This window comes from Phyllobates terribilis, unplaced genomic scaffold (genome assembly GCF_046119375.1).
Source record: "Phyllobates terribilis strain yellow unplaced genomic scaffold, ASM4611937v1 Scaffold_11__3_contigs__length_659146591, whole genome shotgun sequence".
NCBI classification, from domain to species: domain Eukaryota; kingdom Metazoa; phylum Chordata; class Amphibia; order Anura; family Dendrobatidae; genus Phyllobates; species Phyllobates terribilis.
In genome coordinates this window covers 503,556,149-503,571,654 of record NW_027362771.1, presented here as the reverse complement: position 1 = coordinate 503,571,654, position 15,506 = coordinate 503,556,149, and the positions used below count along the sequence as shown (strand labels likewise).

Sequence of the window (15,506 nt, the reverse complement as noted above, 5' to 3'; positions counted from 1 at the left end):
CATCAACAGATTCTTTTTTTTATTCTAGAAAAGTATTAAAAGGGAATTTGTCACCAGGTTTTTGCTATCCCATCTGAGAGCAGCATTATGTAGAGGCACAGACCCTGATTCCAGCAATGTGTCACTTACTGGGCTGTGTGCTGCAGTTTTAATAAAATCACTGTTTTCTCTGCTGCAGATCTAGCAGTTCTCTAAATGCTGAGCTCTGTATAACCCCGCCCACATCACTGATTGGCAGCTGTGTACACTGTGCATAGGCAGGGGGCGGGGTTATACAGAGCTCACAAATATGGCGGCAGGTTTACTAGTCCATCAGGAGGAGATTATCAAAACTACCAGAAGCAACCTAGTAACTGACATCACTCAAATCAGGGTCTCTGTCTCTACATTATGCTGCTCCCAGATTAGGTGGCAAAAACCTAGTGACAGATTCCCTTTAAATCCTAGAAGTACATCGGCACACAAGTATAAGAAAACTCCACTTATTCTGTTTTATAAATTTCATCAGGGGAAATATATAGGCTTGGAAAAAAAAGCTTTGGTCTAATGTTTTGCCATTATATATTTAAGTTAGAATTAACCTATATACAGTTTATTGTCTCTTCTAAGATAGACTGCATTCAGAAACACATGGGTTATTGCAGAGCCGTACCGAATAAGAATTTTGTGGGTTATAAAATACATAAATTTTAATTTTTTACATAAGTCCATTTCATGGATAAGCAACATTACATTCCAGATGAATAGCCCAGTAGTTAAAATAGCACCTAAAATTTCAAGCAAATTTGTTAGGTCCCCATACTGAGACCTGAAATAGGATATAGGGAGAAATGCTGAGCTCAGAAATATATACTTTTCTGTTTGATTTGATATTTTAAAAGGTAAACAGTTGTTTAAATTCTGCCATGATTAAGTCCTGCTTGCACCGCCTACTTATAGACAAAGCCGATGAGTCCTGGTTCCCAGACCTACACAGAGAAAGCTTGTGAGTCCTTCTTCCCTCACACACTGAAAGAAAGTCTGAGAGTCTGGCTTCCCCCATCTACACAGAGCCTGAGAGTCCAGCTTCCCCCACCCACACAGAGCCGGAGAGTCCAGCTTCCCCCATCTACACAGAGCCTGAGAGTCCAGCTTCCCCCACCTACACAGAGCCTCAGTTCAGCTTCTCCCACCCACACAAAGTCATAGAGTCCGACTTTTCCCACCTACGCAGAGCCTGAGAGTCCGGCTTCCCCACCTACACTGAGTCGGAGTCCGGCTTCCCCCACCCACAGAGTCTGAACCCAGTTTCTCTCACCCTCACAGAGTCTGAACCCGGTTTCTCTCACCCACAGTGTTTGAACTCGGTTTCTCCCACCCACACAGTGTCCAATTCCAGCTTCATCTGCAGCACCCATTGATTGACAGCTTTTTTTGTATGAGTTTTTAAACAGGAAGAGGTGTCAATCACAGCACAATTAGTTTTCTGTTGAGTTAGTATTTTATAATAAAAAGCTTTCTAAATGTTGGTGGGACTTACAGAAAAATCCTCAGAGTCTGGTTTTCCCCACCTACTCAGACAAAGCCTGGGAGTCCTGCTCTCCCCGCCGGCTCAGCGAAAGCCTGTAAATCCAGCTTTTCCCACCTAGACAGTGATTGACTGTTCTTCCCCATATACAACCTCACACAGGAAAATCTGCCAATCACTGTCTGGGTCCATAAAACAGGACTCAAATGTAACTGGCCACAGTTAAAGGGGTATTCCTATCTTGTACATATATGGCATAACCACCAATCCCCGAATGGGAGCTGCATCTAAAAAGGTGAGGGACCTAGTTACTTGCTGCTGTCAGTGGAGCGGTGGTCAGTTCCCTTACAATTGAATGTCAATTCTGACCACCTTTTGGAGATGGCAGCATACGATAGGGCCTCCTTGATCCCATTGGTTGGACCTACCTATATCTAGTATGGCATATTTTGTGGCTATGTACATGAATATACAAGGTGGGAATACCCCTTTAATAGTTTTTTACATGACAATATGGAATCACATTATAGAATATCATCTCCAAGCTCAATGCCGATCCTTCTATCCTCTCTTCAGATATTTGACCTGGCAAATCTTCTTAAAGAAACGTTTAACAATTAAGAATGCCTTTCATGACTGTTGGTAAAACTAGCGCACGGACACATGCGGAACGTCACAGCCACATTCCTACGACTGCATTTGATGCAGATACTACTGTTATAAAGAATATCGAAGACAGAGTTTGACGTGCCTCGCTCTACAATGTGACTGTAGACCAGGATTCTTCCATTTCATGGTTACCTATATTCCTCTATCTTTACAGAGGGCCACCTATCGTATCAGAGACCCCTTCCAAAAAGCGATACTCTCATAGGGATTAACACTTTTTTGGCACACGGGTATTTTAAAAGGGCCATCTTGAATTTAAAAATATAGAGTTCAAGTCTTGTGCTCAGGTTGTCTGATATGGCAGGAAATCTCTATTCCTATGACTAGGGCCAAGCTGCTATACCAGATACAGCCCATCGTCAGAAAGTGGCGCTATTACTTTGAAAACCACATCCTCCTTTTTCTAAACCTGGGCAAACCCAATAAGTTGTAGTAAAATGTTCTATTGTATTATCCAAAAAATAAAAAAAAAAATTACATTACATGTTCATTTCATTAGGTGAAAATATGAATTACTTGTCCTCACAATTCCTGGCTATAATTTTTCTCCATGTTTAATTAATGGGGTGGATATTGTAAAGACACTTTTTTTTTTTTTTTTTTTAGGAAAAAAATGCTAAAAGAAATAAATGACTTTTCTACCCAGATGAAAAGTGAAGAGTTTATTTTATACTGCAGATGTCAAAGGTAAATTTATACAAGGTAAAAATGCAATGCAAATTTTCAAAAAAGGAGCCGATTGATTTTTGGTCTTCCTCAACAAATGTGTCTTGTGATGTCAGATTGTGTCGATAGACTTTACCTATGTCCCCGGCCTGTGAAAAATGTACAATTATTCAATAACATTTATATAGAGCTGCCCGGGAATATTGCGGGGGGTGGAGTGGCATTTTCGTCTTTTTCTAATGGGTGCTCTAGACTGTACAACAGCAACAATTCTGTAGCTTACAAATTACAACTAAAAATGATATATATATATTTTATATATATATATAAAAGCAGATATAGTGATTGGTAGGACGGCCACTTTGCATTAAATATTTTACCTCTATATACAATTCTCCCATAATTTTACGTATTTGCAGCAGGATAAAAAGTGCTTAAAATCAAATTATAAAACAGGCGAAAAAAAAGAAAAGAAAGCTATTTACAGACTGATGGTTTTCAAAAATGTTACTACATGGAGTATAATCTCCCATGCGTTATAAACCTAATGTAACACAAGTGGAAAAAAAAAATATATAAAATATTAAAAATTGAGTTAGAATTGAATTTACATTCCGCATGGAATTAACCGCCCGGTAGTTGGGGCAGTCAATAAAATAGGTGCAATTTTTTTAAAAATTTTTATTATTATTTTTTTTAAATTCTCTCCGACATGACTTTGCAACGTTCATTCAATCTAGAGACTAATAATACATTTACCCCCTAAAAATCTAAATAGTCTTAATTCCACTACTTTCATAAAAATACTTTTTTTTATTTTTTTATTTATTAATTCTTCGTAGCACCTGCTTTCTTCAGGCCAAAAAAAATAAGGTGTTGCTGTCATAGATATTCTATGTTGCAATCATTGTCTGGTTTGTAAGGAGATAAAAGCACCAATCTCTTCTCACCCTCACACCCCCCCCAAAAAAAAATATATAATAAAAACACAAAAAAATTAAATTACTAAACCTGATTCAACACATTTACAGTAAAAAAAAAAAAAAAAAAAAAAAAAAAAAGTTGGTGAGAATTTTTAAACACAGAAGCAATTCCAGGATTTTGTGGTCTGCATGGCAGTGTTAGAATGATAAAAAAAATTAAACAGAGAATGCCCCAGAGCCTACCAGCACCATGTATGCCATCAAGTACAGACAAGAATGGTAGAATATTCACAGTTTTCATTGGACGCAAGATACAGCAGCCCTTTTGTCTACAATTAAATTTTTCGACGAATAAAACCTTTAAAATTTAAATAGGAAGCTCTAAAAAGGGGTAAGAACCAGATGTGCTTCGATAAATGACTCAAAAAACTCCCAATGGTTATTTATTTCACTTATGGTGCAAAAAGTAGCAGCAAAAAGATTGTTAAAAATCATAAAAAGGTATTTTAAAAACAGGCTACTTCCCCCGTATGGTCAAAAATAATGGGATTAAATTATCATTTTGAACATTTAATTAAATATGGTTTCATATACATCAAAAGGGTGGAGCCTGGACTTTAAAATTATTATTTTTTTATAAATATATTTAAAATGTTACATAAAAAAGCTGCTTTAAATAATATATTGATTTCATAAATTAAGTTTTAAGCAGTCATCTTCTCCTAACACATCTGTATTAGGCTCTGTTCACGCTCACATCAAGCTTTCAGGTCAACACAGAGCCATGTCGCCTAAACACCAGGGCCATTCTCAGATCTGCCAAAATGCCGGAAAGCCTGTCGGATGGACCCTATCAAGACTAGTGTGAACAGAGCCGTACGGGGTCAGATTACTTCTGCTCGGCCGAGCAGAAGTTACGTCTAGAGGCCAATCATTTTTCAGAACCAATAATCTCCAATATTTCATACCAAAAGGGTTACTGTATCTGTGGTGTAGCCCGCTGCCATAGATACATCATGATTATCTTCTACGAGAGAGCTAGAAAAATTACTAGCGAGCATACTTTTTTGGTGGCAAGTCAGCTATGATTTTTAGTAGCTTAGAAAACCTTTGCAGATGTGATTCAGCTATAAATTTTGCACCATTATTGTTCTATAAAATCCAATAAATAGATGTATGAATGCAATTAAAAATCTTTTTTTTTTCTTATTTTCGTGAATGTGTTTTAAAAGGATGCCAAGATATTCCTGTCATTTGTTGTACAACTGTAGGTTAAAAAAATGCAGATATAAATCTTTAAGATTAATTGAAAAAAAAAAAAAAAATATACAGTAATAGTTCTCTTGTGGATCAGTTCCTGGGAGATGTGTATAGACACAGGATCTCCCCTGTAGAACACAGGAGAAATAAAAGCACCAAAATAGCACCATATATTACAGTGCTGTCGAAATAGCTGAGGTACAATGGCCACGATGCTAGCGGTTTTAATCTCATATCCAGCGACTGTATGGTCCCGTAACCTTGGTATAGGCGTAGGAAGATGAAGTGGTAAAAGAGTTTGTCAGAATAGGAGCTGCTTGTCGAGTTGGAATACTGTCCTTTGTTTCGACAGGTGGGGACTCTGTAGTAGCAGCAGCACCACCCCACTTTCTTTTCTTGCCAAAGCCTTTGACTTCCTGTTTAATCCCCAATCTAGCAGCTTCCTCCTGCCTTATTCGTGCTCTTTCAGCCAATAGCTTCATTTTGGCTTCCCAAAGTGCCAGTCCGTGGTTAGGCTGGTTTAAGTTCTTGTGTTGGTAAAACACCAAGGAAATGCGGGTCGGATGACAGCGATTGGGCTTCTTTAGAGGTGTAGTGGCATGAAGCTCTCTCCGTGCACACTCTATAAGGACGGAGCCATGGGCCGGTGCTACAGCAACTCCTCCGATATTTTCATCGAGGAAATTGTGCTCACTGTCGGACCAGACTTCTTCTTCATCCTCCTCTTTCTTTATTGGGGTATCATCTAGGTTATCATCTAGACTAAATGGATCCCAGGTATCTGTTTTCAAGGGGGTTGACGGAGTGGCTGGAGAGGCAAACATAGTCCATGGCTTTCCCTGCATACTAGCACTAGGTGTTACGCTACATCCATCACTACCAGCAACTGAATTCCAGAGCTTTTCTTGGAACATCTGGGTCTCCTTCATGGCACGTCCACCATTCCAGTTCTTCTCCTGAGTGTTTACAGAACCTTCACTGAGCTTGCATGAGCTCCAGACTTTTCCAGGAGTGTCAGAATCACGCCGAGTCTGAGTATCGATCCCATATATACCCCATTGCTTATTTGGTCCATGTAGGTTCTTCAAACCCAGGCTGCTTGATTGGACACCGTAATAATCTCTCTTATCCAGACCATTTGTTAAGCTGCTTTTCTCACTATTCATAAACAAATTTTGAAGACCTTCTGAATTGGCTCTATCAGAAGGCAACAATGCCCCATTTGCTTTATACGGGATGGTCTGATCATTTTTCGGCACTGTAAGATTCAAAGCGGGACTTTGAGAAAGAGAATGGACACTAGGGGATCTCTGGAATGCATCGTGGTGCAGAAAGTCATTCATGGGTTCCTTCTTTATTACTTTGTTAAAACAGGAAGAATAAGGAGTGTTATCCATTGGAGCAGGTGTAGTCCGATGGGGAGTATTTGCTGATTTTTGACTGTTTGCATTATGGAGGTTGTACTGGTGCGCCATGTCTCCAGACCGACCAAAACTATGCTCAGATGACTCATTTCCATAAGCATGATTCACACTTTCTGCTGCTGGTTGCATTTCAGACTTTTTTTCAAACGCATTGCTCAGCCACCCAGCAGTTCTTGTGTCGTTGGAACCATAATTCATAAACTGAGAAGGGACCACAGGATTGTTGGGTAAGCCATAATATCCAAAGGGAGGAAGAGTAAAATTCGAGTGATAGCCATTTATAGAAGGCAAGTTAGGTGGTTGTGCATAGAAAGAATGGTAGGAGTAAACACTATTCATGCTGTAGGGATCAGAAGGTCTGCAGCTGCCCAGCACCGAGTAGCTCTCAACAACGCCGTTTGCATTATACTTGTAGGTATTGTAGTGATTTGTCGGCTCCACTTTTATACAAGGCTTTACCTGTGGTTGCGGTGTACCTGTGGATGAGTAAGTAACAACAAGTTAGTACGTTCTAGATAGAACCAAGAACTGCTCATCAACGACTAGAATATTAAAATTTAGTTTACCAACATAGTCTGCAGCCCAAGTGTTCATGCAAGCAGCAGTGTTATCGGTCCAAAATATAAGGAACTGTCACATAGCACCCAAGGAGTCTGTATGGCCGTACAATTCCTCAGTATGCCTTCATATAACATCTAAACCATAAAGTGTAGTGTGTCAGATTTATATGGAATCCAACAGAAAAAAAATGTACATTAAGATCCACCTTAGAGGATTGGCCCATTCCATTACGCGTATCAGCAGGCTAAACCAGGTGAGGATTGAGAAGATCCAAACCGCATCAACTTGACCCATGAAACCATGTGTGTTAAGGGGTTTTCCAACACTGATACTGCTGGCCTATCTTTAGGAACAGCAAGGCTTTGTCTCAGTTGGTACTGCAGATCATTATTTGAATAGGAGCTGCTCTGCAGTACCGGCAGTGGCCACTACACAGAGTATGAAGCCTTTCTGTTCTGCTCTCCATACATGGTTTACACCTGGCCTAGGTCATAGCTGAAAACAGCCGATTGGTGGGGGAGCCATGTATCGGACCTTACTGATTGATATTGAGGACATCCTAATTATATATCATCAATATCAAAGCCGTGGAAAATCCATTTAACCCTATCCTGACTTAATGTAAAATTACATCCTACGCTGTATCCCTGCGTACGAAGTGGGCTCAGGAGCTGAGCCTGCACCATACCAGGCAGATGCCAGCTGTGTTACATATAGTCTCTACCTGTAACTACTGTGACCAGAGCTTGCAGTTTCATCACTCAAATGTTGCTGTCGGAGATTGCGATCAGGGACAGTTAAATGATGAATGCCAATTGCGGGGGAACTGATGGCTTACTATAGCAGCTAGTAACTGCCATCTTGGTCCTCCACAGGATAGGCTCCATAGGAGAAGTGCAATTTTACTATATAGTGAAATGCTATCTTAATGCAGTATATAATATAAGCAATCAAATAAACAGTCGCTGGTTCAAGAACTTAAAAAATACAAAAAAAAAAAAGTTTTTAAAATAATAAAAATTAGATGTAAAAATTTGAATGACCGCCCCCCCCCCCCCAATAGAAATATAAGAAATAAATAAACCTGTGTGGTTTTGGTGTATTTGTAAAAGTCTAATCAAATTAGAAAAGTTAAATCAACTCGATCAGCAATTGCTGAGAGAAAAAAAAATCCGTACTTGTTGACGAAGTTGAAGTGACCAAAAAAAACACAAGCGATCAAAAAGTCATGTCTACCCCAAAATGATCTCAATAAAAATAGCAGTTCCCCATGCAAAAAATAAGCCCTCACACAGCTCCATTGACAGAAAAATAAAAAAAATTTGCAACACTCCATCAAAAAATACATTTTAATTTTTCATATGCAAATGGTCTCTTCAGAGAGGAAGAGGAAGTGAACTCTAGCGCCACTCATTGGAAGTAGCAATTCTAAAAGGCAATATCAACCTTTTAACGAGCCTCGAAGATAAAAGCAAAACCACTATTTGCAGACACGTGTTTCAGGGTGTTCACCCCTCATCAGTGCAAGGCAAAAGATCTAATTTAAAAAGGAAGAGAGGCCTCAGAACAGGATCTAAAAGGTAACTTCTCTTCTAGTGGAGAGTGCCAAGCTGCCATAGACTTATCGACCATGCAGTGCTGGGCTTTATTTTTTCAGATTTTTGTTCAGGAAATGAAAAAAAACAAAAAACAACTATACAGGTTTGAGATAATCAAAATTGCATTGACCTAGAGAATCATATTACCAGGTCATTTTACAGCACAATAAATAAATGCTGTAAAAACGAAACCCAGAAAACTAAATGCGGGATTTTTGTGTGCGGCACTTGGAATCTTTTGCCCGTTTTCCAGTACATTGAATGGTATTATGAATGGTGTCATTCAAAACTAACAACTTGTCCCACAAAAAAAAAAAAAACACAACAAAACACATTCTTCATACCGTTAAGTACCGGTAGATGGAAAAAACAAACAAAAAAAAAAAGTTATGGCTCTCTGAAGGGGAGAGAACAAAAAAAGAAACGGAAAATCGCCCTGTTGAGAAGGGTTTATAGGTGACCGATGACAGGCCACAGATGGATCCATCATCCACCATACAGCATCATTTACCCCATCATTACCCCAGTTGATGGGTGTAAAGTGGTAACTGGTGTAAATCACTTTGAAAAGTCACATTTTTTGTACAACGCGGAGTTTTGCAAACATTTTGGCATTTTCACGAATGTTTCAGCCATATTGGGGCCATAGTGTACTTAAAATTCAGGAACAACATTGGCTGTAGGGGTGGGTCACGCAAACCGCCTACATTGCCATTGTTAATAAATAGTGTTGAGCGAGTATGTTCTGTTAACCCTTTCGCCGAGTACGCTCGGGCCGAGCTCCGAGTATTTACAGCTGCTCGGTGATGTGTTTGAATCGCTCCTCGTGTGCATGATTTGCGACTGTTTGACAGCTTTATTACATGTAAGGAATGTCTATTTCTTACACATTCCTCACATGTAATAAAACTGTCAAACAGTTGCAAATCATGCACACGGGAGCGATTCAACCTTATCACCGAGCAGCTAAAAATACTCGGAGCTCGGCCCGAGCATACTCGGACAGAACAAACTCGCTCAACACTATTAATAAACATTAAAAATAGAGTGGTCTTCAAATGGATTCTGTAAGCAGTTGTGACTCTCCAGATAGGAGACCTGGATCGCAATGGATAGATAACTTGGTATGGTTTTATTATAGGCTTCTTCTCTTGTTCCAAAAGCCATAACTTTGTTATTTTTCTGTTGACATACCAAAATGAGGGCTTGTATTTTTGCATGAAGAATTGTAGTTTTGAATGACATTCATTTTACTTTACAATGTACTAAAAAACTGGAGATTCCAATTGAGACAATACAAAACTTGTCCATTTTTTCTATTATTTTAATGGTGTAAAAAGAAAAAGAAAAAAAAAACCCAAAAACCCCACAAATCTATAAAATTAAATTTTTGTGATTTTCTGAGATCTGTAACTTTCAGTTTGCAGTTTAAGGAGCTGTGTGAGGGCTAGTTTTTTGTGCCCTGAAATGATATTATTAATACCATTGTGGGGTACCTAGGTCAATCTTATCATTTATTTTTTAATTTTATTTTATTGTGAAGTGCGGTGACCAAAAAATGGCAATTTTGCATCTTTTTCAGCGTTGTGTGTGGTTTAAATAATTTTATATTTTCAAGCTTTTTCATACACGACAACATTCAATAAAAAAAAAAAAAAGAAGAATTTTGATATTTTTACATGGAGAAAAGAGCGGTGATTTAAATATATATAATTTAATTTTTACTATCATGGGACTTGAACCTGCAAGTCACTCAATTGCCAATGCCATATAGTGCAATACAACAGTATTGCGGTATATAGTGAAGCTGCGGTTCTCCTATGCATCTCACCCTATGGCCACGGCCCCACTATCAGTATTCGGTCAGTATTTTTTCTCAGGAGTGGGAGCCAAAACCAGGAGTGGGTGATAAATGCAGAATTGGTGACTTGTTTCTATTATACCTTTTCTCTGATTGTTCCTCACCTGGTTTTGGCTCCCACTCCTGAGAAAAAATACTGACTGAATACTGACCAAATATTGATAGTGGGGCCATGGCCTTAGGCTAAGCTTCTGAGGAGGACTGAGGTAACAGCGACAGTGGTCTTCAGGAGACTCCTGGATGTCGTAGTAACCCATCAGCCCCCGTGATTGTGTTGCACATTTTATTTAAAGGCCCCTGTTAGAGATTCACTAAGTAATGTAAATGGTTAACAGCCATGGCCAAACCTCGGCTCTGGACACAGATACCTTCACAAGGGGTCTGAGATGGCAGTTACAGGAACAAGCAAAAGTCCTCCACTGCCAGTGTGACGCCTCTTCTCGGAAGACCTTTATTTTACCCTGGGAGATGGGGGACTCGGAGTCGGGTCCTGTGATGGAGAGATGGGGTGCAGCCGTGGCCCGGACCCGACCCGTGCTCAGGGTCGTCACATTAAAAAGGATGGTGTGGGCTTATCCGGGTTGAGTGGCTGATTTACGACTACGCAACCTGTGGCACCTGGTGAAGGCCACCAGCGACGCTGCAGTCCGCCGAGGCATGGTGTTACGGCGGCCAGAGTTATTACTACTCCCCACAGGCGGACCAAGGCCTCAGGGCAGAGGGACAGGATGGAGGGGGTAGTAGTAGAGGAGAACGGGCGCCGCGTCGTGCGGTGTAGCGCAGAATAAACAGTCCGGAGGCCATAGGGGTGAACTTCCAAGGCTTTACTCACTTTAGAGATGGCAGAAGGAAGGCGACTCCCTGCTCCCCGCGGAGTCCTGCGGTCACCAGGGACGGGGGTCCGACAACCTCCGAGTAAGTCCAGCATTCAGTCGGAACCCTACACCAGAGTGTTCCTGAACTACAGACCGAATCCTTTCCTGTCCGTGTGTGTGCAAATAGGCCGGGTCTCCCTCTGAGCTCCTCTGAGAACAAGGGCACGGGTGGCAGCTCCGCTCCGTCCGATACCCGGTGGGATCCTCTGAGCCTACTGGGCTTTCCCGACCAGGACATGGAGTAGCAAGGTCGGGGGCCGGTACCCCTCTTGCAGCCGGACTCCCATATCAGCATGGCGAGGACAGGTGGTGTACACCGCTCCCTCTGCATCCTGCCTGGGATCCATTTGCTATAGAGCCACACTCTTAAGCTCCGGGCCTTCTTAGTCGTGGTCCTTGACCAGGTTGAGACATTCCTTGTCTGCAACCTGCCCCTCGTCCCAAGGCCGGGGTACGAGGGCTGCGTCCCCACCCGCTGCAGGTCCACACAGAATCCATTTTCAGGGTAGGAGATCACAGTACATGACAGCCAGGCAAGTTGACTAACCAGGACCGTCAAAGAACTAAACTACAAGAACCAAGATGGCTTTTTATTAAATATGAAATTTAAAGTGTAACTAACTTGTAAGTCCTCCACCCTCACCCACTAACGGGTTCCCCAGTCTCCCTGTAACCAGGGGAGCAGCACCTAGTGCATACCAGCTCCCTCTGGTGGAGAAATGTGGTGTTGGATGCAAAGGTTGGGTCACGACTATCACACTGTTCTTACCTCAGAGGAGGAACACTACACTCCATTAAAGAAGTGCAGCATCGCTGTGGCGGTCGAACCCTCAGGGGCGCCAAACCAGCACAACCCGTGGGTTACTCACAATTGTGTCACAGGGGGCTAATGGGTGCCAATAATGTAGTCAGAGATTAGCAGTGATGTTTAAATGGTTAAACTGCAATGATCGGAGTAAGCTCTAGATGCTGCAGATACAGGCAGATCATGGCTGTGTAACAAAGCTGGCATCTGCCTGGCATGACGCAGGCTCAGCTCCTGAGCAAGCTTCATACTTTGCCCATCACCTACATTTTCTTTACAGGTCACTAAGCAGAGTTGGTGTAAATCGATTAGCAGGATCTGGTCCATCGGCCATGTCTATAATCTGTGACTGCCTCCTACCTTTGGGAATCAGGGGATCTTCTTCTAGTTCTTCTAGCTTGCCTGGCGCGTCATCATTGTTGCGGTATAACACACATGTGATGTCGTGCCAGGCCGGCTAATCAAAAGGAGAGCCCCTGATGGTGGGTGGATGTAGGCAATTCTCAAGGGTTCTGTCAGTGGTCACACAATACTGACCTAGCAGCTGTCCTGGGTCCTCCAAACAATTAGCACCAACTCCAGTCATAGGTCACTAAGGAGTGAACAACCATGGAGGCATTTTCTTAGCGATCATGTCAGTACCCATTAACACTTCCTGACCCATCACATACCTGGGTTTTGCTGGTTTGTTGGTGTTTCTGCTGGCTCCTGCTTGGTTTTATCTGGAGTGGTGAGTTTCTCCTTCTGAAGCTTCTTCTTCTCAGCCGCTGCCTTTTTGGCCTCCAGCTGCCTCTGTCTGCAGGATTTGGCAGGTTCAGAAAGCTTGCGAACTTCACGGGGAAAAGACGTTAGCACCTGTATTCCCCCTTTTCTGATCTTTTCATGTTGGCCTTCCTCACTCCCAAACTCGTCTGTGGTGTCGACCTTGTAAAGTGGCAGCACATGGAGTTGCTCATCTTCAGCGATCTTACCAACCATCCTGTTGTCCTCCTTTGTTAGGGTGCAGACCTAAATGCCAAAAGGGGACATCGTTTTAGACAATATATCTCACAACCGTCAGCTCAAGGTACTCCTCTCACAATGCCTAGTTTAATTATATTCATTTCCTACAAGCCATAGTCCTGGTGTTTGGACTTGCATTTAAGAAGTTAAATCAAATCGGTCACCAGGTTTTTGCCACAATCTGAGAGCAGCATAATGAGGAAACAGAGACCCTGATTCCAGTGATGCGTCACTGACTGGGTTGCGCACTGAAGCTTTGATACACTGCTTTATGAGCAGAGATTATCACTGTAGGACTAGTACTTTCCACCACATAGTCCTCCATATTCATGAGCTGTGTGTAACACCACCCTCTCCACTGGTTGGCAGTTTTCTGCCTATGCACAGTGTACATAGAAAGCTGCCAATCACTAGTGTGGGCATTCAGAGAACTGGTAGATCTGCAGCAGATAAAACACTAACTTGCAGCAAGCAGCCCAGTAAGTAATACATTGCTGGAATTAAAAGGGTCTGCCCCTACATCATACTGCTTTCAGACGGTGTAGCAAAACCTGGTGACAGATTTGATTTAAGGGATACCTAAATCATCAGACTGGCCCACGGGAAAACTAGAGAATCTACCGGTGGGCCCCAGGCACTGGCACTGCAGCTCATCACCTATGCAACAGCACAGACTTCTTTGATTTCTCCAGTCAGCTGACTGCTCTCTGCAGATAGTCAGGTAGTATACCCAACACTGAATGACTGAAAGGGCTGCAGTCAATCAGTGTTAGGATTGCTTTCTGCTCTCCTCATCCCCTCCACCTCTGACCCAACACCACAGCACATGTGACCAGCAAAGCTGTGCAAGGGTGGAATTATTGTCTGGGGAGGAGAAGATGTACAGAGTCTAAGGAAGGAAGGGAGCCCAAATAATACCTTAAGATGTGACGTTCCTGCAGCACAGCATGAATAGGCATGGTTTAGCGGTTGATGTGGGCATGGCCTAAAGGGGTATTCCCCTATCCTAGATCCTAACCCAACATGTAGTAGGTGTAATAATAATAATATTAGCAAATACCTCCAATTATAAATGTAGTATAGATTTTAAGAATTGCTGTGTTGCTTACCCCATGTTCAGGGCAGTGCAGTAGCTTAGGTATCCATGGTTACGACCACTAACAACTAACTGTTACTATATCAGTGGTCGTATCTATCATACTGCATTGCCCTGCACTGGGGGTAAGAAACATAACGAATCAGAAGAACTATACTAGATTTCTAATTTGAGGCATTTGCTAATATTATTATTACATCTGCTACATATATCTAAGATCCTATATCTTGGAGATGTGAATAACCCTTTAACTAAGAAGGGGCAGCGTTTATATACTACCAGATGAACAACCATGCCAATGTCTCACCTGTGTGCAGGAAAGTATGACCATTTAGAGAGTGATTTAGAGGTGTTGTGTGTGGTATCAACAGCGTAATGTCTGGCGTGTAAGTGCTGTGTTAAGTACCATGCAAACGTTTTGCACAAGTGTGGAAAAAATGCAACAAAGTAGGTTTTCAAAAATAGACGCGTTATTAGTTTATTAATTAGCAAAATACAAAGTGAGAGAATAAAAGAGGAATCTAAAATTAAATCATTATTTGGTTTACCAATCTTTGCTTCCAAAACAGCACCAAAGCATCCATTCTTACAGGTCCACTTGTACTGGTCACTTACACACATTTTTTTTAAGCAACTCAGCATGGAGGTTGTGCCAGACATCTTGATGAACTAACCACAGATCTTCTGTGGATGTAGCCTTGTGCAAATCATTCTTCCTCTTCATGTATTTGTAATCCCAGACAGATTGAATGATGTTAAAATCAGGGTGGGGTCATATCATCACTTCCGGGTCACTTCGATCTTCTTCATCATGGATATAATTCTTAAATACATTGGCTGTCTGTTTGGGGTCGTTGTCTTGCTGCATAATAAATTTGAGTGTAATAAGTGTCTGCAGGCAGCAGTGAAGCATGGTGGAGGTTCCTTGAAATTTTGGGGCTGTATTTCAGCATATAGAATTGCGGATCTGGTCAAGATTAATGTTGTCCTCAAAGTTGAGAAATACAGGCAGCTACTTATCCATCAGGAAGGTGTCCGATTGGCTCCATATTTATTCTGCAGCAGAACAAAAACTCTAAACATATAGCCAATGTCATTATGAGCTATCTTCAGACAAAGAAGAATAAGGAGTCCAGGAAGAGATGATATGACCCCAACAAAGCCCTGATTTCAACATTAATAAGTCTGTCTGGGATTACATGAAGAGACAGAAGAATTTGAATAAGCTTATATCCACATAAGATCTGTGGTTTGTCTTC

General features: G+C 41.5%; 1 protein-coding gene across 7 annotated transcripts in view; it reads right to left on the bottom strand.

Moving 5' to 3' along the window:
- Positions 1 to 2,823: 2,823 nt before the first annotated feature.
- The window catches only part of TET3 (tet methylcytosine dioxygenase 3), an 89,966-nt gene continuing 77,283 nt past the window's right edge, over positions 2,824 to 15,506 (bottom strand). For all 7 annotated transcript variants that reach the window (XM_073653567.1, XM_073653568.1, XM_073653569.1 and 4 more), the window contains 2 exons: positions 12,821 to 13,157; positions 2,824 to 6,925 (listed from right to left, as the gene is read on the bottom strand). In XM_073653567.1, coding sequence (XP_073509668.1) covers positions 5,256 to 6,925; positions 12,821 to 13,157 — 2,007 coding nt within the window. In that variant the 3' untranslated portion in view covers positions 2,824 to 5,255. The remainder of the gene's footprint in view (positions 6,926 to 12,820; positions 13,158 to 15,506) is intronic.